The following is a 25,400-nucleotide window of genomic DNA, read 5'->3' on the forward strand; positions in this document are numbered from 1 at the left end:
GGGCAGATTTTTTTTTTTTCTTATTTTTTTGTTTTACAAAAAAAGACATTATTTTATTGGTTGTTTATAATGTTTTATCATTGCAGTATATTTAAACAGTGAATATAATTATTAACCAGTTTGAAAAAATTATTATTTTCAAGATTTTTCAGTTTATCTTTTTATGGGCTTTTAAATCATTTTAGGGAAGTTTTATTTTCAGTCTTGCTTTGACTATTTTTTCATTATATAAATGTGAAAAAAAAATATATAAATAATAAATTAATTATAGAATTATTAACAGTTTAAACTTTAATTACTATAAGTTTCATAAACGAATACGAAATGTTCTGAAACAAAAGAAAAAAAATAAAATTAATGTATCCATCGAAATAATAAAATCGAAATAATTAAAATTTCGAAATATATTATTGAAAATAAAATTGAATAATATTTACTTTGAAAAATCACTGCTTTTTTCAATGATATGTTCAAATTCAGCAAAACTAAGTGCTCCATCATCATCAAGATCAGCTTCTTCAAGTAATGATTGTAATAAACGTTGCATATCATTTTCACTGAGTCGATGTGGTGCTGTAAGTCGATCAATAACTTCTCTAAGATCACCAACTCCCAACATGTCATCACCATCAAAATCTACATGAAAAATTAATCTTAAAACACTAATTAACATGTAATTTTTAAACAAACAAATTTATAATTACCAAATATACGAAATGCATGTTCAGCTTTAACTGCTTTTGGTGCAGCATCAGAAAATACTGACATCATATCTAAAAAATCTTCAAATGTACAATCACCATCTTGACTTGAACTAAATATTTTACATATTCTATCACCAAATGGATTAACTCGTAATTCTGGGTACTGTAATATTTTTGACATTGGAAGTTTTGCATTACGATTATGACCAACTTTTTCTGGTGCAAGTGCTTTAAATTTTTGATGTGCACTAAAAATAAATCATTTATTTTTCATTAATTTTCATTTACAAATATTATAAACTTGTTATTATTGTTTTTACCATCAACTTACTATAACACTTCTTTTTTTGTAAAATACGTAAGATCCTTAAAAAAAAAAATTAAAAAACATTATTTATTTATTGTCAAGTAAAATTTATATTTATTATTTTTAAAATTCTCAATAAATCAATGAAATAAATTATTATTTATTCATTTTATCTTGTTTGACAACTTTAATTCATGTGAAAAAAATTAAATCATTTATCGAACAATGCATTGTTCTTTTAGATAACTATTTTTTTTTATTATATCGATAAGATAAATAAATTAATAGTTGTTTATTTATTTACCTGATAATCCTGCAATTCTTCTTCGGTAAATTGACTTTTTCCAGCTCCCATTTTTAACGAACAATGTTGTTAATGAATTTTTTATAATTTATTAAAACTCGTAAACAAAGAAAAAATTTAAAATCATTAATATTTGATTACTCTTTTATTTTTTACTATTTTCGAATGATTTTTTTTGGAGAATATACTTGTTAATAGTTCGAGTTTAATGAGTTTTATTGAAGAGAGTTTGTTGACACCAGGAAAAAATTAACAAATGAGAGGAAGTTGCGGCATGCGCGATGACGATAGAAATAAAAAATCATAAAAAATAAATTTTCTCATCCTTTCCATACATTTCTATCCCCACTGTCTAATCATTGTTATTGTTTTTCATAATATTGTTGTTATTATTAAGGCAGAGTTTCCATTGAACGTCTAACAAATCGATTTTATATATGTATTTAGAAATTTTCTATCCGATTAATCGACAACAAGTGTGTTCGATTTTGTGCGAAGACAAAATCGAAACAGGAGAGAAAAAAAATTATTACACTGCTACACATTATTATTAAATTATTATCCAATTAATTAGTTTTTTTGTAAGATAAAAGTATTATAATATTTTGTAAAAATGGTTGAAGAACAAAGAAAACGTGTTGAAGATGCAATGTCAAAAATTGTTGAAGACATTGATAAATCACATTTAAGAAAAATTCAAGTAAGTTGTAACAACGTGATTCTCAGAGGTTATGTTGTTGATATTTGCAACAATATTATTATTTAATATTGTGTTTTTTTCTTAACAATATCTAATATTATTTATTTTTAAAAACAATTGTTTTCTTATTGAACAATATGTTTGTTATTATAAATATTAAATAATACAACTTGACTGATGAACAATAATGCAACATGTTTTTAACTTTCATCATTAATGTAATTTAATTATTTTGAATACAGGGTGATATGCATAGATGTGCAGCAAAATGTTGTGATAATAAATCATACAATTCACAAAAAGTACAAAGTTGTGTTGAAAATTGTAGTGGTCCATTGAACAGAGCTCAACAATATATTCAAACTGAATTTGAACGTGCTCAGGTATTTATTATATTTTACAATAATAATACATATTAAAAAACATAATAATTTAATAATAAAAATTTTCAGAATCGTTTGCAAAGATGTGTCATGGAATGTAACGATTCAATTCGTGATAAAATGGGTCCAAATCCATCACAAGATGAGGTCAACAGTTTGAGTGAAGATTTTGAAAAATGTGCAACAAAATGTGTTGATACATATGTTGGTTTACTTCCAGCTCTTCAATCAGCAATGAAAAAAGCACTTCAAAGTGATAAATTTAATTAAAATAATTGTTGATTAATATATTAAAAATTAATTTCAATTTTTAGACTTGCTTTTTGATGATAATTAAAATAAAAAAAAAAACAACAAAGTCTCAAACTAGATAAATATTTAAAAAAAACTTCATTGCATTTTTCAATTTTATGTTATTAATTTTGTAAGATCTTTGGCTTATTAAAAGTGTTAATTTTTAATTGAAAATTAAAATTATTATTTTATTTATTTAAATAAATTACCCGCCTTAAATTCGATTCGATAAATCGACTGATCAAGTTGACATCTTGAAATTTGTTGTATATTAAATGCTGGAACGTATAAATATGTATAATCATTTAATTTTTGATCAGTTACAAAACAACAGCAGTTGAACTTTGTACTTGTTATCATTGAAGAAATATTATTCAAGTAAAACATGGCTAAAGTAGGAAAATCAGATCGTGTTATGGAGGAAACTTTAACTGTTCAAGCAACTTTAGATAGAAAATTTTATCGAAAACTTAAGGTAATAATAATTATAGCTATCTGAATTTAATTTCTATAATTTAATTGTTAATTTTAACAGGTAAATATGTACAAGTGCGTTGCACATTGTCATGAAAATAATGCAACAACTGAAAAAGAATTAGAAAAATGTATCGAAACATGTAGTGTTCCACTAATTAAAACTATGGAAATTGTTGACTCTGAAACTGATGACATACAGGTGATAATAATAATAATATTTAATTTGATAAATATGATAATTTGATTTTGATATTATATGTATTATTTTAGATGAGATTTTTAAATTGTGAGGAAAAATGTGATAAGAGTGAATTAAATGGTAAAAATAATTATGATGATTGTATTTCGAAATGCTCCAAAGAATTTCGAAATGCAATTGAAGATGCTATTAAAAAAATAACAATTAAAGTTGAAGAAAATAAATTTTAATATTTTCGAAATTATAATATTTTTTTTTATTTAAAGGAAAAATAACAAAAAAATATTAAAATAATATTACAAGCTTTATTTAGAAAAAAATTAAAGAGAAATTTATAAAGAAATTGTTATTCAATTGTTCCACAAAAAGAAAACAATGATAACGATTAAAATTTAAAAAAAAAAACAAAATAATACTCAATGTTATTAAAAACATTAAAAACATAAAAACACATTGATAATAATTGTTAGTTATTTGGGTAAACAATAAATAATAAAAAAAATAAAATTAAACAATGGAAAAAAAAAATTTTCTAAATATAAAATCAAAGTTCATTGTGGAGTTTTGAATATATTATTTATACATTATTTTTTATTTATTTTCATTTAATCAATCATTATACAATCTCAATTTTTTTTTTTTTTCTAAATTTCTTATACTTTTCTGATTTTTATTTGAACGATGGATGTCGTATTGTATACGATCTGATAACTTCATGTTTATAACAAGTTCCAAAAATTTTTTGATAAAATGTAGGAATACAATAAATTTCTGTGATACACCATTTTTCATATAAACCATAATAATTATTTTCTAAAAGTTCAGGAATTATTATAAAAGAACAACTATTGTCTTTGTTGCCAATGAATTTCAACCAATCATTTCGAATAAATGATTTATATTCGTCGTATAATACAAAAGATTCTGTATGAGTTACATCATTAGAAAATTCCAAAATACATTGTTTCATTTTTTTATCTGATTTTCCAAGTTGTGCTTTAATTGATGTTACATTATCTAATTCATCAAATTGCTCTTCTTGAATATCTGCAACATGGGATCAATTAGAAATATTAATTATTAAAAAAAATAAATACCAAAATTGTTAATCGAAATTAAAAATAATTCACATGTTGATTGTTAATTTTCCATCAGTTTAAACAAGATTTTTTTTTAAGCTAAATTTTTATTTTTACATTAAATTATTCTGTTTATAATACAAATTATTTCTTACCACATGTTGTCCAATGAAATTCAATGCACAACAAAAAGCAACATGTTAAAAAAAATGTAATATTCATATTACTTTTATGTGCTCTCTAATGTTGACAATAATTCAATTCGTACTTTTAAAAAAATTATAAAATGTATTTAAAATAAATGTACAGTACAAACAATATTATAAATAAATTTTTCTACAATTAAACGTCTCAACTGGATGTCAACTTTTATTTAAAATTTTTTTTAAAAATAATGTGTTATATCGTTGATGGCAACCTGTTCAATCTTCATATTTAAATGATATTAATAATAAAAATGATAAATAAAAATTTCGTAGAAAAATGATGACATAAAAAAGTCTTAAAAATTAAATAATTTACACATATGTTATTTTTCGTGCTCTCTGATGTCGACAATAATTTAAAAGGTAGTTGTTTTTTAAATAATATTATACAATTAAAATAAATGTAGTTAATAATTAAGTGTTAACTTGTTTTTGAAATAATTTTGTGTTATGTCTGAACGATTTTGATAATAGAAATGATAATAATCACGTTCCTAGAAAAACGACCAAATTATTTAGATGATTTACAAACCAGACACTAATGATTAAATTTTTTTAGTCATTTAAAAGACATAAAAAACAGACACTGACAAAGGTCAAATAATTATACAAATAATATTCTTTTATGTTTTTTGTTTTTTCGAAATATTTATTGACCTGGATCATTATAAAGAGGTGAATAAAAAAATAAAAAATAACATTTAATAATGAAAAATTTATTATTAATTTATTAATTTTTTATTTATCAATCATTGTACAATTATTTGTTGTCAAAAATATGTTAAAATAATTGTTATAATATTGTAATTTTCTATTAGTATGATGGATGGTGTATTGAATACGAAATAATATCTTTACGTTTTTCACAATTTCCAAAAATCTTTTGAAAAAATGTAGGGATACAATACATTTCTGTGATACACCATTTTCTATACAAAAAATATTTAGAATAAATATCTGTTAAAAGTTCAGGAATTATAATAAAAGAACAACTGTTGTCTTTATAGCCAATGAATTTCAACCAATCATTTCGAATAAATGATTTCGATTCATCGTATAATAAAAAAGATTCTACACGATATACACCATTGGATATTTCAAAAAAACATTGTTTTATTTTTTTATCTGATTTATCAAGTTGTACTTTTATTGATGTTACATTATCCAATTCACCAAATTGCTCTTTTTGAATATCTGCAACACATGATACACCAGAAAATTAATTAAAAATAAATACACGTAGAAATTTAGTATTTTTTTAATGTTAAAATTGTTACTTTAAATTAAAAATAATCTATACATATTTAATGTTACTTTTTTATCAGTTTATAATAAAAATTTAATAATAAAAATAATTATTACTTACCACATGTTGTCCAATGAAATTGAATAAACAAGCATGAGAAAAAAAATAGAATATTCATATTGTTTTTATGTCTACTCTGATGTCGACGATGATTTAAAAATTAGTTGTTTTTTCAATTATATTATACAATTGAAATAAATGTACAACAAAAACAATATTATAAATAATTTTTTTCACAATGACACATTTAAAAATAATGTTGTGTTATACCGATGGAAGCAAACTGTTTAGTGGACAATTCTAAACAATTTTAATAATAAAAATGAAAAATAAAAATTTCATAGAAAAACGATAACAAAACTCATAAAGATTAAAAAATTTACAAAAATGTTGTCACTAAAAATAGACGATTAATAAAAAAAAAAAAAGTAACATAAAAAAAATACCGATAATAATTATTTAATTTATCTAAAGAAAAAAAAAATAACATTTACAAAACAAAATTTAATAATGAAAAATTACATACAAATGAAAACAATTTAATTTACTAAATTTTATTTAGAACAAAAATAACTGAGGACCAACAATTAAAATTAAGTTTTTTTTAAAAAAAAGGCCTTGGAAGATTTTATTAATAAATTTATTTCAATGAAAAATCAAATCAATGATTTATCATTGTCTTATCTTGGTTTTAACTTTTTATAGAAAATAATATACATATTTTATTCATAAATTATTTTTTTATTTTTAATTCATCAATCATTATACAATACAAAATTATTTATTTAATTTTTTTATAATTGATAGTTTTATTTTATCAGTGATGATGTGTTAAAATAATTATTAAAATTTTTCAATTTTTATTTGTAGGATGGATTGCGTTTTTTATACAAAGTGATATCTTTATTTTTTCTACAAAATCCAAAAAACTTTTGAAACCATGTTGGGGTACAATAAATTTCGGTGATACACCATGTGTGATTTAAACAATTTTTATAATCAGTATTATTCAAAAGTTCTGGAATTACAACAAAAGAACAGCTATTGTCTTCGTAGCCAATGAATCTCAACCAATCATTTCGAATGAATGATTTCGATTCGTCGTATAATTCAAAAGATTCAAACGTTTTGAATGATAAATCAGATTTATTATCAACTTTATAATACCATGTTTCAAAAAAACATTGTTTTATTTTTTTATCTGATTTTTCAAGTTGTACTGTTATTGATGTTACATTATCCAATTCATCAAATTGCTCTTCTTGAACATCTGCAACACGCGAAACATAAAAAAATTAATAAGCCTATAAATATTTTATAAATGAGAAAAATGTTACTCAAAATTAAAAGTAATCTTTATTTTTTTATTGAATTATATTCTGTTTATAATAAAAATTATTACTTACCACATGTTGTCCAATGAAATTGAATGAACAACAGCAAGCAACATGTTAAAAATAATAGAATATTCATACTGTTTTTATGTCTACTCTGATGTCGATGATGATTTAAAAATTAGTTGTTTTTTTTTAATTATATTATATACAATTGAAATAAATGTACAATATAAAAATATTATAATTAAAACCTTTTACTATGACACGTAAAAAATTGGTGTCCACTTGTCCACTTGAACTTGAAATATTCTCTAAAAATATTTTTTTGTTATATCGATAAAAGCAACCTATGGACAAATCTAAACGATTCTAATAATAAAAATGAAAAATAAAAATTTCATAGAAAAACGATAACATACAAAACTCATAAAGATAAAAAAATTTACAAAAATATTATTTTTTTATATTGTTATTTTTAATATTTATGAGTCACTGGAAAGACATAAATAACAAAAAAAAAAAAACCGATAATATAATTAATTAGTTTATTTGAAAAAAAATTTAATTATCAAAAATTTATTCAAGCAAAACAAAATATTATTAATACTGAAAGTAAAATAAAATTTCAGTTAATTTATTAAAATTTTTTTAGAATAAAAAGGGTTAACTAAGTGGGAACAATAAAAATTAACTTTTTTAGTAATTAACAAATTTCTAGGAGGAAAAAAAAAAACAAATGAAAGCCTTGAAGAATTTTATTATTGTATTTCTTCGCATGAAAAATCAAATCGATGATTTGTCATTGTCTATAATCTTATCAACAACTTTGTTTTTAAATTTTTTTAGTGAATAATATAAATATTTTATTTATGAATTATTTTTAATTTATCAATACATAACATTTGGTAATTTTATTTATAACAGCGATGATATGTTAAAATAATTAGTGAAATGGTTTTTTAATTTTCTATTAGTATGATGGATGACGTATTGTATAGGAAGTGACATATTCATGTTTTTTACAAGTTCCAAAAAATGTTTGAAAGGATGTTGGGATACAATACATTTCTTTGATAGCCCATCTTCCACCTAAACTGTCCTTATGATAAATGTTTTTTAAAAGTTCAGGAATTATAATAAAAGAACAGCTATTGTCTTTGTGGCCAATGAATTTCAACCAATCATTTCGAATAAATGATTTATTCTCATCGTATAATTCAAAAGATTCAAACGGAGATTGTGTATCATCTTTATGATTCCATGTTTCGAAAATACATTGTATTATTTTTTTATCTGATATTCCAAGTTGTACTTTAATTGATGTTACATTATCTAATTCATCAAATTGCTCTTCTTGAATATCTGCAACATGGGATCAATTAGAAATATTAATTATTAAAAAAAATAAATACCAAAATTGTTAATCGAAATTAAAAATAATTCACATGTTGATTGTTAATTTTCCATAAGTTTAAACAAGATTTTTTTTTAAGCTAAATTTTTATTTTTACATTAAATTATTCTGTTTATAATACAAATTATTTCTTACCACATGTTGTCCAATGAAATTCAATGCACAACAAAAAGCAACATGTTAAAAAAAATGTAATATTCATATTATTTTTATGTGCTCTCTAATGTCGATAATAATTCAATTCGTACTTTTAAAAAAATTATACAATGTATTTAAAATAAATGTACAATATAAACAATATTATAAATAAATTTTTTTTACAATTAAACGTCTCAACTGGATGTCAACTTTTATTTAAAATTTTTTTTAAAAATAATGTCGTGTTATATTGTTGACGGCAACCTGTTTAATCGACATATTTAAATGATATTAATAATAAAAATGATAAATAAAAATTTCGTAGAAAAACGATGACATACAAAAGTCTTAAAAATTAAATAATTTACACATATGTTATTTTTCGAAATATTATTTTTAATATTTATCGACTTGCGTCACTAAAGACAGACGAATATCAAATAAATAAAAAGTAACATAAAAATAATTATTCGTTTTATTTGAAAAAAAAAAAAATGAATTATATCTACAAAATTAAATTTAATCATGAAAAATTCATACGAGCAAAATAAAATATAATTGACAGTGAAAGTAAAATGGAATTTCTTTAATTTATTAAAATTTATTTCGAAAAAGAAAAAGATCAACTGAGGACCAACAATAAAAATCAATTAATAGGTTTAAACATAAAAAAAAAAAAAAATTAAGGCCTTGATAAATTTTACTATTGAGTTTATTTTAATAAAAAATCAATTTATTTTTTATCATTGTCTAATTTTTGTTTGAACTATTTTTAATAGGTAATATACAAATTTCATTTATAATTTATTTTTACGTAGGTGGGACGCTTCGCGTCACCTACATATTGGATTTGTCTACCGAAAATTAAAAAACGCTTTCAATTCTTAAGTAATTGTCAGAGACACTTCGTGTGAGAACCAAAAGAAGCGTATTTTCAATTTCTTCAATTTGTATATTTTCGTTTTTTTCTCAAATAATTATTAAAGTTGCCAGAGCCAAAAATGTTAAAAATCTTTTTTTCTTTTTTTTTTCAAATATTAAATAACTTTTTATCTGGAAGCGTGATCGATTTGTACCGACTAATTAAAAGTTTCCTCTTATTTTGATCTTTAAATCGCCGCTATTTTGAAAACGATATCTTTAAAACTCACGGAGTTATTAGAATTCTAATAGAAAAATTTGATGTGGCTGTTTTTTTCCCGATTTACATTGGAACCCAACAAAATCATGTTTTGTGCAGATAAAATTTCGTAGCGTTGTGACTAAACAATATGACATTTTATTTGAAAAAAAAAAAATTACACTCACTAATAATTGCACATAACCCACCGGAGTATTGAAAATTTTAATTTTCGTTATATATGATTTTTTTTTTTTTATTTTTAATTCATCAATCATTGCACAATGACAATTTTTTTAAAAAATTTTTTATACTTGATAATTTTATTTATATCGGTGATGATATATTAAAATAATTATTAAAATGATTTTTCAATTTTCTATTAGTATGATGGATGACGTATTGTGTACGAAGTGATATCTTCATGTTTTTCACAACTTCTAAAAATCATTTGAAAATATGTTGGGACACAATACATTTCTGTGTAAGACCATTTTCTATATAAATTATTGTTATAATAAGTATTTTCTAAAAGTTCAGGAATTATTATGAAAGAACAACTATTGTCTTTGTGGCCAATGAATTTTAACCAGTCATTTCTAATGAATGATTCATATTCATTGTATAATACAAGAGATTCTAAACGAACTGAACCATTCCATATTTCAAAAATACATATTTTTATTTTTTTATCTGATTTTTCAAGTTGGACTTTTATTGATGTTACATTATCCAATTCATCAGGTTGCTCTTCTTCAACATCTGCAATACGAAATTGATAGAAAAAATTAATTAGAAATAAATGCCAAAATCGTTACTCGAAATTAAAAGTAATTCACATGTTAAATGCTAATTTTCTATCAGTTTAAACATGATTTTTTTTAAACTAAATTTTTTAATTTTTTCATTAAATTATTCTGTTTATTACTTACCACATGTTGTCCAATGAAATTGAATGAACAAGAACAAGCAACATGTTGAAAAAAATAAAATATTCATACTGTTTTTATGTGCTCTCTAATGTCGCCAATAATTTAAAAATAATTGCTTTTTAAATAATATTAATTATACGATTCAAATAACTACAACATAAAAATTTTATAATCGAAATTTTTCACAATGAATCGTAATAACTTGTTGTCAACTTGTATTTAAAATATTTTTCAACAATAATGTTGTGTTCGATCGATGGAAGCAACCTGTTTAATATACAAGTCTAAACGATTTTAATAATAGAAATGATAATTATCAAATTCATAGAAAACCGATCAATTTAATGACCAAAACAATCATATCTCCATCCAAAACTGATGACGATTTAAAACTAATCAAATAAATATTTTCTTAAATATTTATCAATTTGGGTCATTAAGAAAAAAAACGAATAACAAAAAAAAAAAATATTACAAATTAAAAACGACGATAATAATTTTTAATTTACATGTTAAAAGAAAAGGAATAATATTTTGAAAATAAAATGTAATCATGAAAAAAAACATATAACATTCTAACTGAAAGTAAAATAAAATTAATTTAATCTATTAAAATTTATTATTTAGAATATAAATAGGATAAATTCCAACTTGTTGGGTAAAAATCCAACTTTGTATAACAATAAAAAATAAATAGACAAAATAAATTGCATGGTGTTTTTTTATTAAACTGTATCCTTCAGAGAAAAAAAAATTACAATCACGCATAAATATTATTTCTTTATATTTTTAATTCATCAAACACATCAATTTTTTTTTCCAATTTTTTATATACATGATAATTTTATTTATCGGCGATAATAAGTTAAAATAATTATTAAAATTTTTAAATTTTTATTTGTAGGATGGATTGCGTGTTGTATTCGAAATGATATCTTTATTTTTTTGACAACTTCCAAAAATTTTTTGAAAAAATGTAGGAGTACAATAAATTTCTGTGATAGCCCATTTATAACTTAATAAATTATTTTTAGTTTCAGTATTATTCAAAAGTTCAGGAATTATAATAAAAGAACAGCTATTGTCTTTGTAGCCAGTAAATTTCAACCAATCATTTCGAATAAATGATTTCGATTTATCGTATAATAAAAAAGAATCAACAAAACGTTGTGGATCAAATGAAGCATCCCATAGTTCAAAAATACATTGTTCAATTTTGTCATCTGATATTCCAAGTTGTACTGTTGTTGATGTTACATTATCCAATTCATCAAAGTGCTCTCCTTGAATATTTGCAATACGAGATTGATAGAAAAAATTAATTAGAAATAAATGCCTAAATCGTTGCTCGAAATTAAAAGTAATTCACATGTTAAATGCTAATTTTCTATCAGTTTAAACATGATTTTTTTTAAACTAAATTTTTTAATTTTTTCATTAAATTATTCTGTTTATAATACAGTTTATTACTTACCACATGTTGTCCAATGAAATTGAATGAACAAGAGCAAGCAACATGTTAAAAAAAATAAAATATTCATACTGTTTTTATATGCTCTTTAATGTTGCCAATAATTTAAAAATAATTGCTTTTTACGATTTAAATAAATGTACAACATAAAAATTTTATAATCGAAATTTTTCACAATGAAACGTAATAATTGGTTGTCAACTTGTATTTAAAATATTCTTTGAAAATAATGTTGAGTGTTATATTGATGGAAACAACCTGAGTATAATGAATTTCGATGATAGAAATGATAGCTGAAAGATGACGAAATTATTTTGACTGTTTGCTCATCATTCAAAACTGATAACGATTCAAAAATAAACAAAAAAAAAAAAAAAACTATTTCAAATATTTATCAACCTGGGTCATCAAAAAGAAACGACTAACGAAACCAATTTCTATAGAAATTTCTTGGTTATTTATCGAAACCTTGAACTTGAATTTTAATTATTATAAACTTCTCAATTAGTAGTTTTTAAAAAACGTTGTTATTTTAATATGAAAATCCACCTTTTTATATAAGAAAAAAATACAAATAGACAAAAAATAAATCGCATGGTGTTTTTTTATTTAACTGATCATTTCTATCTTTACATTTTTCATTGTTTTATTGTATCCTTTTCAAAAAAAAAAATTACAATCTCACATAACAATTTTTTTTTTCCTTTTCATCATTTAAATTCTCATCTTTTTATTGCACATTAAAAAAAAAATATTACTCATTATTTTACTCAATTATTTGTATTAATTTATTATTTTTATTTTTTTTATATCTCGAAATTATCGGTTTGATTTTATACAAAATTTGTATATTTATTTATTTTTTATATATCGTTAATTTGATCTCATATCAAATTGAATAACTGTTTTTAATCAAATTACAAGAAAAGGAATTATTTATTATTTTATTTATTCTTCGTTTATTATTATTATCAACTAATAAATAATAATACCAGCTAAATGATAATTTAATATAAATATTAGTAAAATATTTTTGAATTTTATCGAAGTTTTATGTTTGTAGAAAATAAAATGCAGTTTTATAGCAGACACGGTTGTTAATTTGTCAATAGATTAGTCACGATAAATTTAATCAAAAATAAAAAAGAAAAAAACTAAAATAAAGTTGAATATATTTTTTTGCAAACATCAATTATTTCAATATATATTAATTTTTTTTTTTCATTTATTTGTTATCAGCTTACAAAAATAGAAATGATGATTAATTTTTGTTTTATTTTTCAAGTTTTCGAATATTGTTATATTGTATCACCGCATCATCTCAATCGACAAGTACCCAACAGACGTTGAGAAGACAGAAGTATATTTACTATCGGAGCTTGTAAAGCAGAAGAGGAGCTTGCGTTAAACAGGACTACAGGAGAAAAAAAATTATTACACATTGTTACTACCTACTCCAGAAATTATTATCCAATTAATTTATTTTTTTGTAAGATAAAAGTATTCCTATAATATTTTGTAAAAATGGTTGAAGAACAAGGAAAACGTGTTGAAGATGCAATTGTAAAATTTGTTAAAGACGTGGATGAATCTTTAACAAAAATTGAAGTAAGTTGTAACAACGTGATTCTCAGAGGTTATGTTGTTGATATTTGCAACAATATTATTATTTAATATTGTGTTTTTTTCTTAACAATATCTAATATTGTTTATTTTTAAAAACAATTGTTTTCTTATTGAACAATATGTTTGTAATTATAAATATTAAATAATACAACTTGACTGATGAACAATAATGCAACATGTTTTTAACTTTCATCATTAATGTAATTAAATTATTTTGAATACAGGATGATTGGCATAGATGTAAAGCAAAATGTTGTGATAATAAATCATACAATTCACAAGAAGTACAAAGTTGTGTTGAAAATTGTAGTGGTCCATTAAACAGAGCTCAACAATATATTCTAAATGAATTTGAACGTGCTCAGGTATTTATTATATTTTACAATAATAATACATATTAAAAAACATAATAATTTAATAATAAAAATTTTCAGAATCGTTTGCAAAGATGTGTCATGGAATGTGAAGATTCAATTCGTGATAAAATGGGTCCAAATCCATCACAAGATGAGGTCAACAATTTGGGTGAAGATTCTGAAAAATGTGCAATAAAATGTGTTGGTACAATTGGTGTTGGTCTACTTCCAGCTTTTCAATCAGCAATGAATATAGCACTTCAAAGTGATAAATTTAATTAAAATAATTGTTGATTAATATATTAAAAATTAATTTTAATTTTTAGACTTGCTTTTTGATGATAATTGAAATAAAAAAAACAACAACAAAGTCTCAAACTAGATAAAGATTTAAAAAAAACTTCATTGCATTTTTCAATTTTATGTTATTAATTTTGTAAGATCTTTGGCTTATTAAAAGTGTTAATTTTTAATTGAAAATTAAAATTATTATTTTATTTATTTAAATAAATTACCCGCCTTAAATTCGATTCGATAAATCGACTGATCAAGTTGACATCTTGAAATTTGTTGTATATTAAATGCTGGAACGTATAAATATGTATAAGCATTTAATTTTTGATCACTTACAAAACAACAGCATTTGAACTTTGTACTTGTTATCATTGAAGAAATATTATTCAAGTAAAATATGGCTAAAGTAGGAAAATCAATGAGAAATTTCAATGATTAACAAATGAAATTATTTTGTCTGTTTGCTTGCCATCCAAAAATGATAACGATTTAAAAATAAACAAAAATAAAACTATTCCAAATGTTTATCGATCTGGGTTATCGAAAAGAAACGACTAACAAAACCAATTTCTATAGAAATTTCTTGGCTATTTATCGAAACCTTGAACTTGATTTTTAATTATTATAAACTTCTCAATTAGTATAGTTATCAAAAAACGTTGTTATTTTAATATGAAAATCCAGTTTTGTAAATAAGAAAAAAATACAAGTAGACAAAAAATAAATCGCATGGTGTTTTTTTATTTAACTGATCATTTCTATATCTTTACATTTCTCATTATTTTATTGTATCCTTTTCAAAAAAAAAAAAATTACAATCTCACATAACAATTTTTTTTTCTCTTTTCATCATTTAAATTCTCATTTTTTTATTGCACATTAAAAAAAAAATATTACTCATTATTTTACTCAATTATTTGTATTAATTTATTATTTTTATTTTTTTTTTATATCTCGAAATTATCGGTTTGATTTTATACAAAATTTGTATATTTATTCATTTTTTATATATCGTTAATTTGATCTCATATCAAATTGAATAACTGTTTTTAATCAAATTACAAGAAAAGGAATTATTTATTATTTTATTTATTCTTCGTTTATTATTATTATCAACTAATAAATAATAATACCAGCTAAATGATAATTTAATATAAATATTAGTAAAATATTTTTGAATTTTATCGAAGCTTTATGTTTGTAAAAAATAAAATGCACAAAATGGATGGAAAAAAAATAATCCATAAACTCTCAAACGTGACTCTAAAAAGTAACTAGTAAATTTTCATATACAAAATGTTTTTTTTTTTTGTTTTTTCGATTCAATTTTACGTATAAAAATTTTTTTATTAATTAGAAAAAAGATGTTATGGATGGATTGTAAGAATGTATCATTAAAATATAGTGAATTTAAATGTTTCGACTAGATTTTTTTTTTTTTTTATTTTGTTATTTTTATTTAGAAAATTTTATTTGCATAAAATTAAGTTTGTATGTCAATAGAAACACTCTTTCGTCACGTTTGAGTGAAGATTATTAAACAAAAAAAATTCCATAAAAAATTAAAAGAAACATAATCAACATTGGAATAAAAAAAAGAAATATTTTTGTTTTTTTTTTTTCTATTGTTTTTAATATATTTCGATAGATTCGATTGATTCAATTTTTAAATAATTTTTTTTCGATATTATTTTTAAATTTCGAATCATGATTATCGAAACATTGTATTATTACTATTAAAAAAAAATTGTTTTTTTATTTTATTATTGTAAACGAATGAAAGTATTTTGATAATCACAATTTTTAAAATTTTTATTAATCTCTTAAAATAAAGATGAAATTTCTCGGATAATTTTTCGTCATATTTGTACTTTTACAACCTTCAAAATTTTGAGTTTAAATTTATCATCGAAGAAAATTTATATTTATCATTTATTTTCGCGTTATTTTAAAAAAATTTGAGTAAACATTATTTAAAGATTCCTAGCTAATGACCGTCGAGAAATTGAAAAAATTCATCCATAAGAAATTCGTTACACATTCGCCACGATTTATCAATTTTTTTTCTTCAATATATATATTTTTTTTTTCCATTTCTTATCAATCAAATGAAAAAAAAAAAAAGCTAAACGCGAAAATTAAAAAAAATGTTTACAGCCGAGCAATGAAACAGGCGGGAAAGTTTTTATTTCATCAATTTTTCAATTTATTTTTGGCACAGAAGCAAAATTTTTTTCTTTTAATTACCCTTCATTTTTTTATTCACGTTGAAAATACTTTTTTTTTCTATTTTTTTGCTTCCATCTTTGGATTGTTATAGATTTAATTTTTTTTTCCCTCCCGTTCCTATAATTTCTTTTTCATTTTTTGACGTCGCTCTAAATTTCTCAAATTTTTTTTTTTTTTAATTTTAATAATCATCTATCTTTTTGACGTTTTTTTTTTTCTTCAATTATTTATTTTAATTAATTTTTAATTTTTTTTAAACTGCTGGAATTTTTTCATGCATAAAGCATATTTTTTTAATATTTTTTTTCTTCATTTTATTTTTTATATATTTTTTTTTTTATTTTCTATTTTTTTTTTTTCTAAATCATTCATTTTTTACGCTTCAATTTTTTTTTTCTCACACTCATACACAATGGTTCTGATTTAGACGGGGCTAAATCATCAAAAAAAAAAAAAAAACTATTGCGAACAGCCCTGTATTTTTTTATTTAATTTTTATTTTGTAATTTACAATTTTGCGATTCACAATTAATTCAATTTCAATTTCTATTTTTTCCTTATCACTTGACCATTGATAACAATGGACAACAATGAAATCGACACTTCAAAATTTTAATATCGATCCCTGCACGCAAATGATTCAACAACTATTTTAATTATCATTAATTATTTATTATAATTATTATTATTTTCATTGCTTTTAAAATTTCTTCGATTGTCTGTGTTCATCCCATCATCATCGTTCCACAATAATACTGAACGGTTCGCTTACCAATCAACAAATAATATAAACTAATAAATAAAAAATTTCTTTGAATAAATAATATTTTTCTTTTTTCAAATTTCGATAATAAAAATCAATAAGTTTCAATCAATAAAACTTTTATTAATTAAAAAATAATAATAAATATTAAAATGCAATTATTATTATTCGATGTATCATCAATATTCGTTGAAAATAATTATTTTTTTACAATAAATAATTTTCGAAAACATGACTACATATTTAAATTTAATAAAAAAAAGAACAATCGAAAAAAATTAAATTATAATTACTAAATTTAAATAATAAAAATTATTGAATCGAGATTCGCCAACAGGGATCATCATAATAAAAAAAACGAGCTGCTATTATTAATTTTTTTTTCTTTGAATTAATCCCCAGTTCGAAATGTTCCATTATAGTATGTACGTTTTTGTATTTTTTTTTTTTTTTAAATTTTCTTATTTTTTCTTCATTTTTTAAATTATTATTATATATTTTTTTTTGTTTTTTTTTTTTACTTGATTTATCATCAATTGTCATCATTGTTGTGATGAAATTACAACTGTGCTTTTACCAAAATGTATAGCCACCCTCCGTTGCACCACCAAGGAATGAGCCTTTTTTCTGTGACAATGCAACACTGTGTCCTGCCATAGCTGCTAATTGTGCTGCATTTGCAGCAACACCTGGTGGTGGTGGTGGTAATACCTGCTGTGATATTCCATCAAATCTTCCACCCTCAAAACCATTCTAAATAAAATCAAACATTGCAGTTTAATTACAAAATAAAATAAACAAAACTAAAAAATATATATTTAATACTTACTGGTACCAGCATTGTTGGTCTTACTGGTTGTGGTTGCATTGCAGCAGCAGGATAATAAGCTGCAGCTGCTGCTAATGGCGGATAATATTGAAGTGGTCCATAAGCTGTTGGATAACCAGTTAAATAACCACCTGGATATCCTTGACCATACATTGGCTGATACATCTTTTTAAAAAATCAATAATTAATAAATTTATAAATTAATTTTATTAATATTATTACCATTGGATGAGTCATTTGATCATATGTTGGAGGTGGTGGTCCTTGTGTTGCATATAATTGCGGTTGATTTGGAAATACTCCATATGGACTTGCTCCAGCAACTAAAAAAATTAAATACATTTAATTATACATTTTATACTTGACAATTATTTTACAAATATATACCTAATTTATTTCATAATAGAAGAGTATATATTATTTATAATTATTTTTGTTTGTTGAATTTTTTTTTTTTATTTTTAAAAATACCTCCATAAGTTGCTGGTTGTGCTTGGGCTGGCACAAATCCTGTTGGTGGATGAGGAGCCACGGAATATGCTGCAACACAATTCCATAAATATTGAAATAATTTTATCAATTTAAATAAATTTATTAGTCTTTTTTTTCAATAACTTTTTTTTTTAATATTCCCTTTTTTTTAAAAAATCTAAGCCAAAGGTACACAGTACCACAGCCCAAAAACCAATAAAACGTTTTTTTTTGTCATTAGAAATTTTTTTTTTTAAATGAAAATTTATTTCTAATGACATCCAAATTCGTATTATCATATAATCGATTTTTTTTCATAAACAAAATAATTTATTTATTCAATTTTTAGTATTTTTTTTAATTTGAAAATTGTTGAATAATTTATTGAGCAAGTTTTATTGGTAAAATAATTATGGATAAATTATTTTGTTGATGAAAAATAAACGAATATAATAATCCCACACCCAAAAGTATATCTTACACATGACATACACCGTTTTTATCAAGAAATAACTAATTAAAGCTCAAACAATGTTAGTCACTAAATGATTGTGGGGAAAAAAAAAGTAAAAAAAAAAAATGTAATTATATAAAAATAAAATTAAAAAAATTAGTTGTTACCAAAAGAACATTACGTTGTTCTTTTATTTCATCGTTCGAAATTTCCACAAGTAAACTATTTCGAATTTCTAATGAATATCAATTAATATTACTACGAATTAAAAAAATGAAAATATATTTTTTTCATTGAAAAAATAACCCGAATTAATTGTTTGATTTTATTTTTAAAAATTAATTTAAATATAGAACAATGCATTGTTTTTTGAAACAAGTTTTTGTCTAGTTTATGTTGTGTTTTAATCGAACGATAAAAAAAAATAATGTGTAATTTATACAATGAGTATACGAGTGGTAACGATGATTATATATATCTTTTTTTTTTTAATTAAGTATAATATATATATATCAAGTTTCCACACATTCAAAAAAGTTTCGTGACAAGATTCAGCAAACCACAAATTTCTGCAAAATATCCAATAAATAAAGGTTCAAACATTATTTTAAAAAATTTTAATATATATATATATTTTTTTTTTTTGTTTTTTTTCATATATAAATTGCATATAGTATAATAATAATTAAATTGGGCGATTTGAATTATTTTAAAACAATTTAGAAAAAAATATTTCTATTAGTTTAAAAATTTTATCTATAATCGAATCAACTTGGCATGATTTTTATTTTGATTTTAATATTGATTTTTTTTTTACATTAATCAATGCAAAACGCCCAATTTTATATTTATATATATTTTTTTTTTTTAGTAAGTAGTAAGTCTAATTAACAGGTTCAACATTAGCAACGAAATTTAACGAGAATTCATCTCAGTTTATTTCTATTTAATTTATATTATTTGTATATAATTAATTTTTTTATTAATAAAAGTGAAATTTAATTTATTTTGTTGCCAAGTTGAACAGCAGTGGATAGACATTTTTTTTTTTACTCTAACATAGACGTCAGCCCACACCAAATTGTCCATGATAATTGAGTGTCGTTCCAAATAATTAACATATCAAATTGCAAAAAAAATTTTTTAAATATTATATTGTTGTTAAATTTTGAAATATTATTTTTAATACAAACATTTATTTGTTTTTTCTTTAAAGAATATATTTTCTTTTTGTTAATTTGGTTAAGAAAATAATTTGATGCGACAGTCAGAGGATAAATTTATGTGTCAGTGCCACGGTGCAAACAATCATTGAATCCAATAACAATTGATTATAATATTAATGCTATATACCAGTGGACAATTTTAAAAAAATTACTGCTTTCAATTTTTCTCTTCCTTATTTGTTTCTTTAAATGTTTTACATATTTTTTTTTTTTTTCATCTAATACCTCATATATATATATACCAATATACATATATAATTTTTTTTTTTCACGTTAAATTTATCGCGGTATTCTCGAAATTGCAATTCGAGTTTTTTACAAATTGATTTAAATTTGTGATTGATTTTTTACGAATAATTTAGAAAAAAAAAATTGATTTAAATTGAAAAAATTAAGAGAATAAGATAGCAAAGAAATTACCCGTTTATTTTTATTTTTTAAATCGAAAACATTTTAAAATTTCATTTAGGTAGATTTTTTTTTCCTACTATTTTCAAGTTTTTTATATTTTAAATATTTTTATCAATTTGTTTTTTTAATTTTCTTGAAATAAATAGTCAAAAAATTCTACCACGCGATTTTTTTAAAACAACCTGGAGTTTATTAATTGCGTTTTGAATTATTATTATTTTTTTTTTAAACGCTAGTTGAATTAAGCTCACTATTAACAGTATACATGTTTTATAATGTCGTTATTTGCATACATGCAAATATGCTCTACATGATGAAAGAGAAATTTTTATAATTCAAGAATTAATATAAATTTTTTTAAAAATTCTATCAAAGCTAATAGAAATATTTTCTATGAAAAAAAATTAAAGAGATTCATAGAAATATAAAAATTTCTCTTGTTTATTTTTTTGTAAAATAAATAATTTTTAAAAATTAAACATGCAACAATTAATTAATTTATAATCTTTTCTTTTTTCGTCATTTATTTAATGAATTAATTTGACTTGAAGAAAAGATTAATAATTTTTTATAAAATATTAATTTAAATAATAATAAAAAATACATTTAAAAAATCATGCAATAATTTTTAAAAATTATCAAATATTCATAATGTAAATTGGACAAAATTATTTTATTTATAAATTATGAATAAATGTAATTTTTAATTATTATCAAGACAAAAATATATTTAAAATACATTCAAAACATGCAAATAAAAAATTATTATTAAAAAAATAATAAAGTCGCTTATAAAACAATATGAAGCTACACAATTTCATAAAAAAAAAAGTAAAAAAAAAAATAAACTAATTCAAGCTAACGTAATTTCATTAAATATTTTTTTTTTAAACTTTTATATAATTTTATTTAAAAAACTAAAATAATAAACAATTTTTTGTAAATTTAATTTCAACAATATACATGATATTACGTTTTCATTTTGTTCATAAAAAAGCGACTCATTAACTACTTTCATTTTTAATAAGAATCAATTAAGAATATTATTTTTAAAAAATTTAAATATTCAAATTGTTTCAAATTTTATATGAAAATAATAATAGAAATTATTAAATAAATTACAAAATTAACAAAAAGTTTAAATATATAATTTTGTCAATTAAAAATTGACGATTTTATCATAAATTTATTTTTATAATTAAATAAAAATTCAATCATGCAAATTATATAGCCACGAGTTTCATAATTACTCCAAAATATAAAAAATTTTTGAATTGAATTTACCTCTTCAAAATCAACAAAAGAAAAAATGAATTTAATTTAAATTGTTCTATTTATTTTATTAAAACTTGTGGCTAATTTTTTAAAGCAGCATGCACTATTGTTAAAAGTGAGCTACCGATTTACTATCGAGTAGAAATATTTTAGATACGCTGAGCTTAAATACAGCATTCGTGTCAATCCCGTTAAAATCATACCGTTTTTCAATAATTTCAAATTCCATTTACAATAAACAAAAATACTAAAAATACCAAAAAATTTATTCCACCAAAAATTGAATAATTTATAAAATTAATTTTGAAAAATTAAAAATAAATTGAAAAACGTTATAATTATTATTCCATTAATAAAATAGTAATATATATATAATTTTTATTAAAAAAAAAAAAAATAATAATTAAGTAATTAAAAAAAATATATAAATTGAACAAATTAAGCAATCAGCCAATACCACGTTTTCAGTACGAAATATCGTTACACCCATATCAATATATTACGTTAATATTGATGTGGACATAGACCAATCGAAATCTATAAAATCGAAAAAAAATTTCGATTTGAATTTTCACTGATATCCATGGAAAAAAAACAAAAATAAATTCAAATTTTTAAATTAAATAAATCATTTATATTTAATTAAATTAATTTAATATCCTTTTGAGTGATTAAAATTTAATTAATATATTAATTTTAGAAATTTTTTTCTTTTTCGATTTAAGATTTCGATTGGCTTTGTTTTTTTTTTTTTATTAAAACTATATTATTATATATATTTAAAAAATCATATATATGTTTTATGTAATATATAAATATATATATGTTTATATGTATATATTTTTTAATTATTTAAACACGTAGTGAGTTAAGGTAATATATAGAAGAAGGTGAGGTTAGATACGTGGATTGGACTGCGCGATCGCCGATCTCCGAGGCTCCACCTACTGACTTGGATCAAATCATCATCTTTGTAATGGTCCGCTGGAAACATATCGACAGCCGCAACTTTAGGTGTGATTATATTCTCCCCTTTGTTCCTTCATATTACTCTTTTATTATTATATAAATAATTTAAAAAAAAAAACAAAAAAAAATATATAAACTTTGTTTTGTAGAATAATTTTTTTAACTTTATGGATTTTAGCATTTCTTTTTTGTTCTTTGTTCTTTTTTTTTTTTTTTTTTTATACATTGTTAATAGTATATTACAACAATCCATTTTTCTTTTTTTTTTATGCCACATTTTTTTAGCCCTTTTTAAATGGCATATTTGTCAAACTTCTTATAATTACTAGACATTTTTTTTTGTAACACATCTTAAGCCTAAAAAAAAACCCTGAATTTTGTTTATTTATTGTTCAATTTAATTTTAAAAACATGCATTTAACTTATGTACTATTATCCTCGACAAGTTTTTCAAAAATATATATTGCAAATTTTTTTTTACTATGAATTTATTGTACTAGAAAAAAATTTATGTGCGAAAAAAATGGCCTCCGCGAATTCTTCTTTTAATTGATAATAAAAATTGGAAAAAAATGGATATTATATCATTAGTTATTTCAAGGATAAAAATAATATTTTGTACTATTATTTCGACATTTTATTAAAGCCTAAATTTTAATAATTATAAGTGAATTAATTAATTGATTTTTAATTTTTCGATTAGTATTTAAAAAAGAAAATATTCGCTTGCAAATTTGGGAATTAATAATTATAAATAAAATAAGAAAAAAATAATTTTTTACTCTAAAAATTATAATAGAAAAAAAAAAAAATAATTAGAACTTTATATTACGAGAGGCCATTTTGTATTTCCCACACGGAAGGCGGTATTGATCTGTCACTGGGCCAGATAATTCGGATGTTTTCAAACCTGAGGTAGCGACAACAATTTAAAAAAAAAAAATAAAAAATAATCAAATATATAATTACAAATAATTAATAATTAATTTAATCTTTATATATATTTTTATTATTTTAAATTGAAGCAATAAACAATGAAATTAATAATAAATAAAAATTTAAAAAATAAAAAAATTGACCCCAAGTCCTTCGAATATCGTACGCCAAGTGACAAGTGATGGTAGCACGACTCGAAAATTACTTCCTTCCTCCATTTTATATTATTTTTATTTATCTTTTGAATGCACTGAATTGACTCTACTTAAATATTTTTTTACTTTTTTTATATTTGCCATTGTATTTTTTATTTTTTCATAATAATTACTTTCCCGATTCGCGTCATTATAGTTACCTTTCTTGTCGGTCATTATTGCTTAAGTTTTCTTTCTCTCTAGAAATTAAAAATTCTCACGAATATAAATATTTATTAATTAATTTTGATTCTATTATTTTTAAATTAATTTTTTTTCAATGTAAATTCGTTATATTTTTATTTATTTTTTGTTTTTTTTACTCTATTAAAAATTAATTTTTCGTTAATTGTATTTTAATAATATTATATTTTTTTTTTTTAATTAAATATTTTCACGCCTTTTTTTTTTATTTAAAAAGAGTAACTCGATATATATGTATATATAAAAATACGAGCTCACACAAAGAACAAATGACGTTAAAAAAAAATCACGCACAATTTTTTTTTTTTAGTAAAAATCACACGCACAAAAAACACTTTTGGGTTAAATATGAAAAATAAATAATTAACAAGAAAAATATATTTTTATAATTATTTGTTATTTTTTTTCTTATTAATTTATTATTTAAATTAATTTTGGGTAAATGGCTGTCACAAACTCCCTGGGTTGTATCACGTATTACTGCTTTGACAGACAACTAGCGCCTTGTTATTGAGCGTGCCCGTTCTCTACGCAGCAAATAAAAAATATTTCGACCTCAAAATCTTCAACCATTGGCTCAACATTTCCACCAATCAAATATTCACTTTACTTTAAATTGATTTTTTCTTAACCAATGCTAAAAGTATTTCTTTCATAAACCATACTGGATTGGTTAAAATATCATTCAATGATAACGAAAAAATTCTCATTATTATCAATTGTTGTAATTATCTATTTTTTAAATCGTCAATAATTCATCGATAAATTAATGGTTGCTTTTTATTTTTAAAT

At 21.5% G+C, this 25,400-nt stretch overlaps 6 protein-coding genes across 7 annotated transcripts; 3 read left to right on the plus strand and 3 right to left on the minus strand.

Moving 5' to 3' along the window:
* Positions 1-5: 5 nt before the first annotated feature.
* Positions 6-1,623, minus strand: LOC122849685 (calcium and integrin-binding protein 1-like). Its single transcript, XM_044148457.1, has 5 exons — positions 1,316-1,623; positions 1,036-1,070; positions 705-952; positions 438-636; positions 6-329 (listed from the first exon to the last, which is right to left on the minus strand). The coding sequence occupies exons 1-5, from the start codon at positions 1,364-1,366 to the stop codon at positions 308-310; spliced, it is 555 nt and encodes a 184-aa protein (XP_044004392.1). The 5' UTR covers positions 1,367-1,623; the 3' UTR covers positions 6-307.
* Positions 1,624-1,828: 205 nt separating this feature from the next.
* On the plus strand, positions 1,829-2,737 carry LOC122849687 (protein FAM136A-like). Its single transcript, XM_044148459.1, has 3 exons — positions 1,829-2,015; positions 2,258-2,398; positions 2,468-2,737. The coding sequence occupies exons 1-3, from the start codon at positions 1,929-1,931 to the stop codon at positions 2,666-2,668; spliced, it is 429 nt and encodes a 142-aa protein (XP_044004394.1). The 5' UTR covers positions 1,829-1,928; the 3' UTR covers positions 2,669-2,737.
* A 104-nt stretch (positions 2,738-2,841) lies between these two features.
* Positions 2,842-5,881, plus strand: LOC122849688 (protein FAM136A-like). The gene is made up of 3 exons (XM_044148460.1): positions 2,842-3,167; positions 3,228-3,368; positions 3,440-5,881. The coding sequence occupies exons 1-3, from the start codon at positions 3,078-3,080 to the stop codon at positions 3,596-3,598; spliced, it is 390 nt and encodes a 129-aa protein (XP_044004395.1). The 5' UTR covers positions 2,842-3,077; the 3' UTR covers positions 3,599-5,881.
* A 2,321-nt stretch (positions 5,882-8,202) lies between these two features.
* Positions 8,203-8,975, minus strand: LOC122849689. Its single transcript, XM_044148461.1, has 2 exons — positions 8,846-8,975; positions 8,203-8,658 (listed from the first exon to the last, which is right to left on the minus strand). Exons 1-2 carry the CDS (start codon positions 8,910-8,912, stop codon positions 8,267-8,269), a joined length of 459 nt encoding a protein of 152 aa, XP_044004396.1. The 5' UTR covers positions 8,913-8,975; the 3' UTR covers positions 8,203-8,266.
* A 4,912-nt stretch (positions 8,976-13,887) lies between these two features.
* Positions 13,888-14,635, plus strand: LOC122850643 (protein FAM136A-like). Its single transcript, XM_044149774.1, has 3 exons — positions 13,888-13,979; positions 14,222-14,362; positions 14,432-14,635. Exons 1-3 carry the CDS (start codon positions 13,896-13,898, stop codon positions 14,633-14,635), a joined length of 429 nt encoding a protein of 142 aa, XP_044005709.1. The 5' UTR covers positions 13,888-13,895.
* Positions 14,636-16,584: 1,949 nt separating this feature from the next.
* Positions 16,585-25,141, minus strand: LOC122849690 (DAZ-associated protein 2-like). 2 transcript variants are annotated; one of them, XM_044148462.1, is made up of 6 exons: positions 24,566-25,141; positions 23,254-23,289; positions 18,940-19,008; positions 18,691-18,791; positions 18,469-18,633; positions 16,585-18,392 (listed from the first exon to the last, which is right to left on the minus strand). In XM_044148462.1, exons 1-6 carry the CDS (start codon positions 24,579-24,581, stop codon positions 18,213-18,215), a joined length of 567 nt encoding a protein of 188 aa, XP_044004397.1. In that variant the 5' UTR covers positions 24,582-25,141; the 3' UTR covers positions 16,585-18,212. The 2 variants fall into 2 exon arrangements, with proteins under 2 accessions (XP_044004397.1, XP_044004399.1); XM_044148464.1 differs by lacking the exon at positions 23,254-23,289 and having other exon boundaries at positions 24,566-25,120.
* Between the last annotated feature and the right edge of the window lie 259 nt (positions 25,142-25,400).

Source organism: Aphidius gifuensis, linkage group LG2, assembly GCF_014905175.1.
Source record: "Aphidius gifuensis isolate YNYX2018 linkage group LG2, ASM1490517v1, whole genome shotgun sequence".
Classification (NCBI taxonomy): domain Eukaryota; kingdom Metazoa; phylum Arthropoda; class Insecta; order Hymenoptera; family Braconidae; genus Aphidius; species Aphidius gifuensis.

Excerpts from the sequence above, each read along its gene's own strand:
- LOC122849685 (XM_044148457.1), bottom strand. The coding sequence starts at position 1,366 with ATGGGAGCTGGAAAAAGTCAATTTACCGAAGAAGAATTGCAGGATTAT. Across the intron at positions 1,071-1,315 it reads AAGAATTGCAGGATTATCAG|GATCTTACGTATTTTACAAA; the intron begins GTAAATAAATAA and ends TTTTTTTTTAAG. Across the intron at positions 953-1,035 it reads ACAAAAAAAGAAGTGTTATA|TGCACATCAAAAATTTAAAG; the intron begins GTAAGTTGATGG and ends ATTTATTTTTAG.
- LOC122849687 (XM_044148459.1), top strand. The coding sequence starts at position 1,929 with ATGGTTGAAGAACAAAGAAAACGTGTTGAAGATGCAATGTCAAAAATT. Across the intron at positions 2,016-2,257 it reads CACATTTAAGAAAAATTCAA|GGTGATATGCATAGATGTGC; the intron begins GTAAGTTGTAAC and ends TTTTGAATACAG. Across the intron at positions 2,399-2,467 it reads CTGAATTTGAACGTGCTCAG|AATCGTTTGCAAAGATGTGT; the intron begins GTATTTATTATA and ends AAAAATTTTCAG.
- LOC122849688 (XM_044148460.1), top strand. The coding sequence starts at position 3,078 with ATGGCTAAAGTAGGAAAATCAGATCGTGTTATGGAGGAAACTTTAACT. Across the intron at positions 3,168-3,227 it reads AATTTTATCGAAAACTTAAG|GTAAATATGTACAAGTGCGT; the intron begins GTAATAATAATT and ends TAATTTTAACAG. Across the intron at positions 3,369-3,439 it reads CTGAAACTGATGACATACAG|ATGAGATTTTTAAATTGTGA; the intron begins GTGATAATAATA and ends GTATTATTTTAG.
- LOC122849689 (XM_044148461.1), bottom strand. The coding sequence starts at position 8,912 with ATGAATATTACATTTTTTTTAACATGTTGCTTTTTGTTGTGCATTGAA. Across the intron at positions 8,659-8,845 it reads ATTTCATTGGACAACATGTG|ATATTCAAGAAGAGCAATTT; the intron begins GTAAGAAATAAT and ends CCCATGTTGCAG.
- LOC122850643 (XM_044149774.1), top strand. The coding sequence starts at position 13,896 with ATGGTTGAAGAACAAGGAAAACGTGTTGAAGATGCAATTGTAAAATTT. Across the intron at positions 13,980-14,221 it reads AATCTTTAACAAAAATTGAA|GATGATTGGCATAGATGTAA; the intron begins GTAAGTTGTAAC and ends TTTTGAATACAG. Across the intron at positions 14,363-14,431 it reads ATGAATTTGAACGTGCTCAG|AATCGTTTGCAAAGATGTGT; the intron begins GTATTTATTATA and ends AAAAATTTTCAG.
- LOC122849690 (XM_044148462.1), bottom strand. Across the intron at positions 18,634-18,690 it reads ATCAAATGACTCATCCAATG|ATGTATCAGCCAATGTATGG; the intron begins GTAATAATATTA and ends TTTTTTAAAAAG. Across the intron at positions 18,393-18,468 it reads GACCAACAATGCTGGTACCA|AATGGTTTTGAGGGTGGAAG; the intron begins GTAAGTATTAAA and ends GATTTTATTTAG.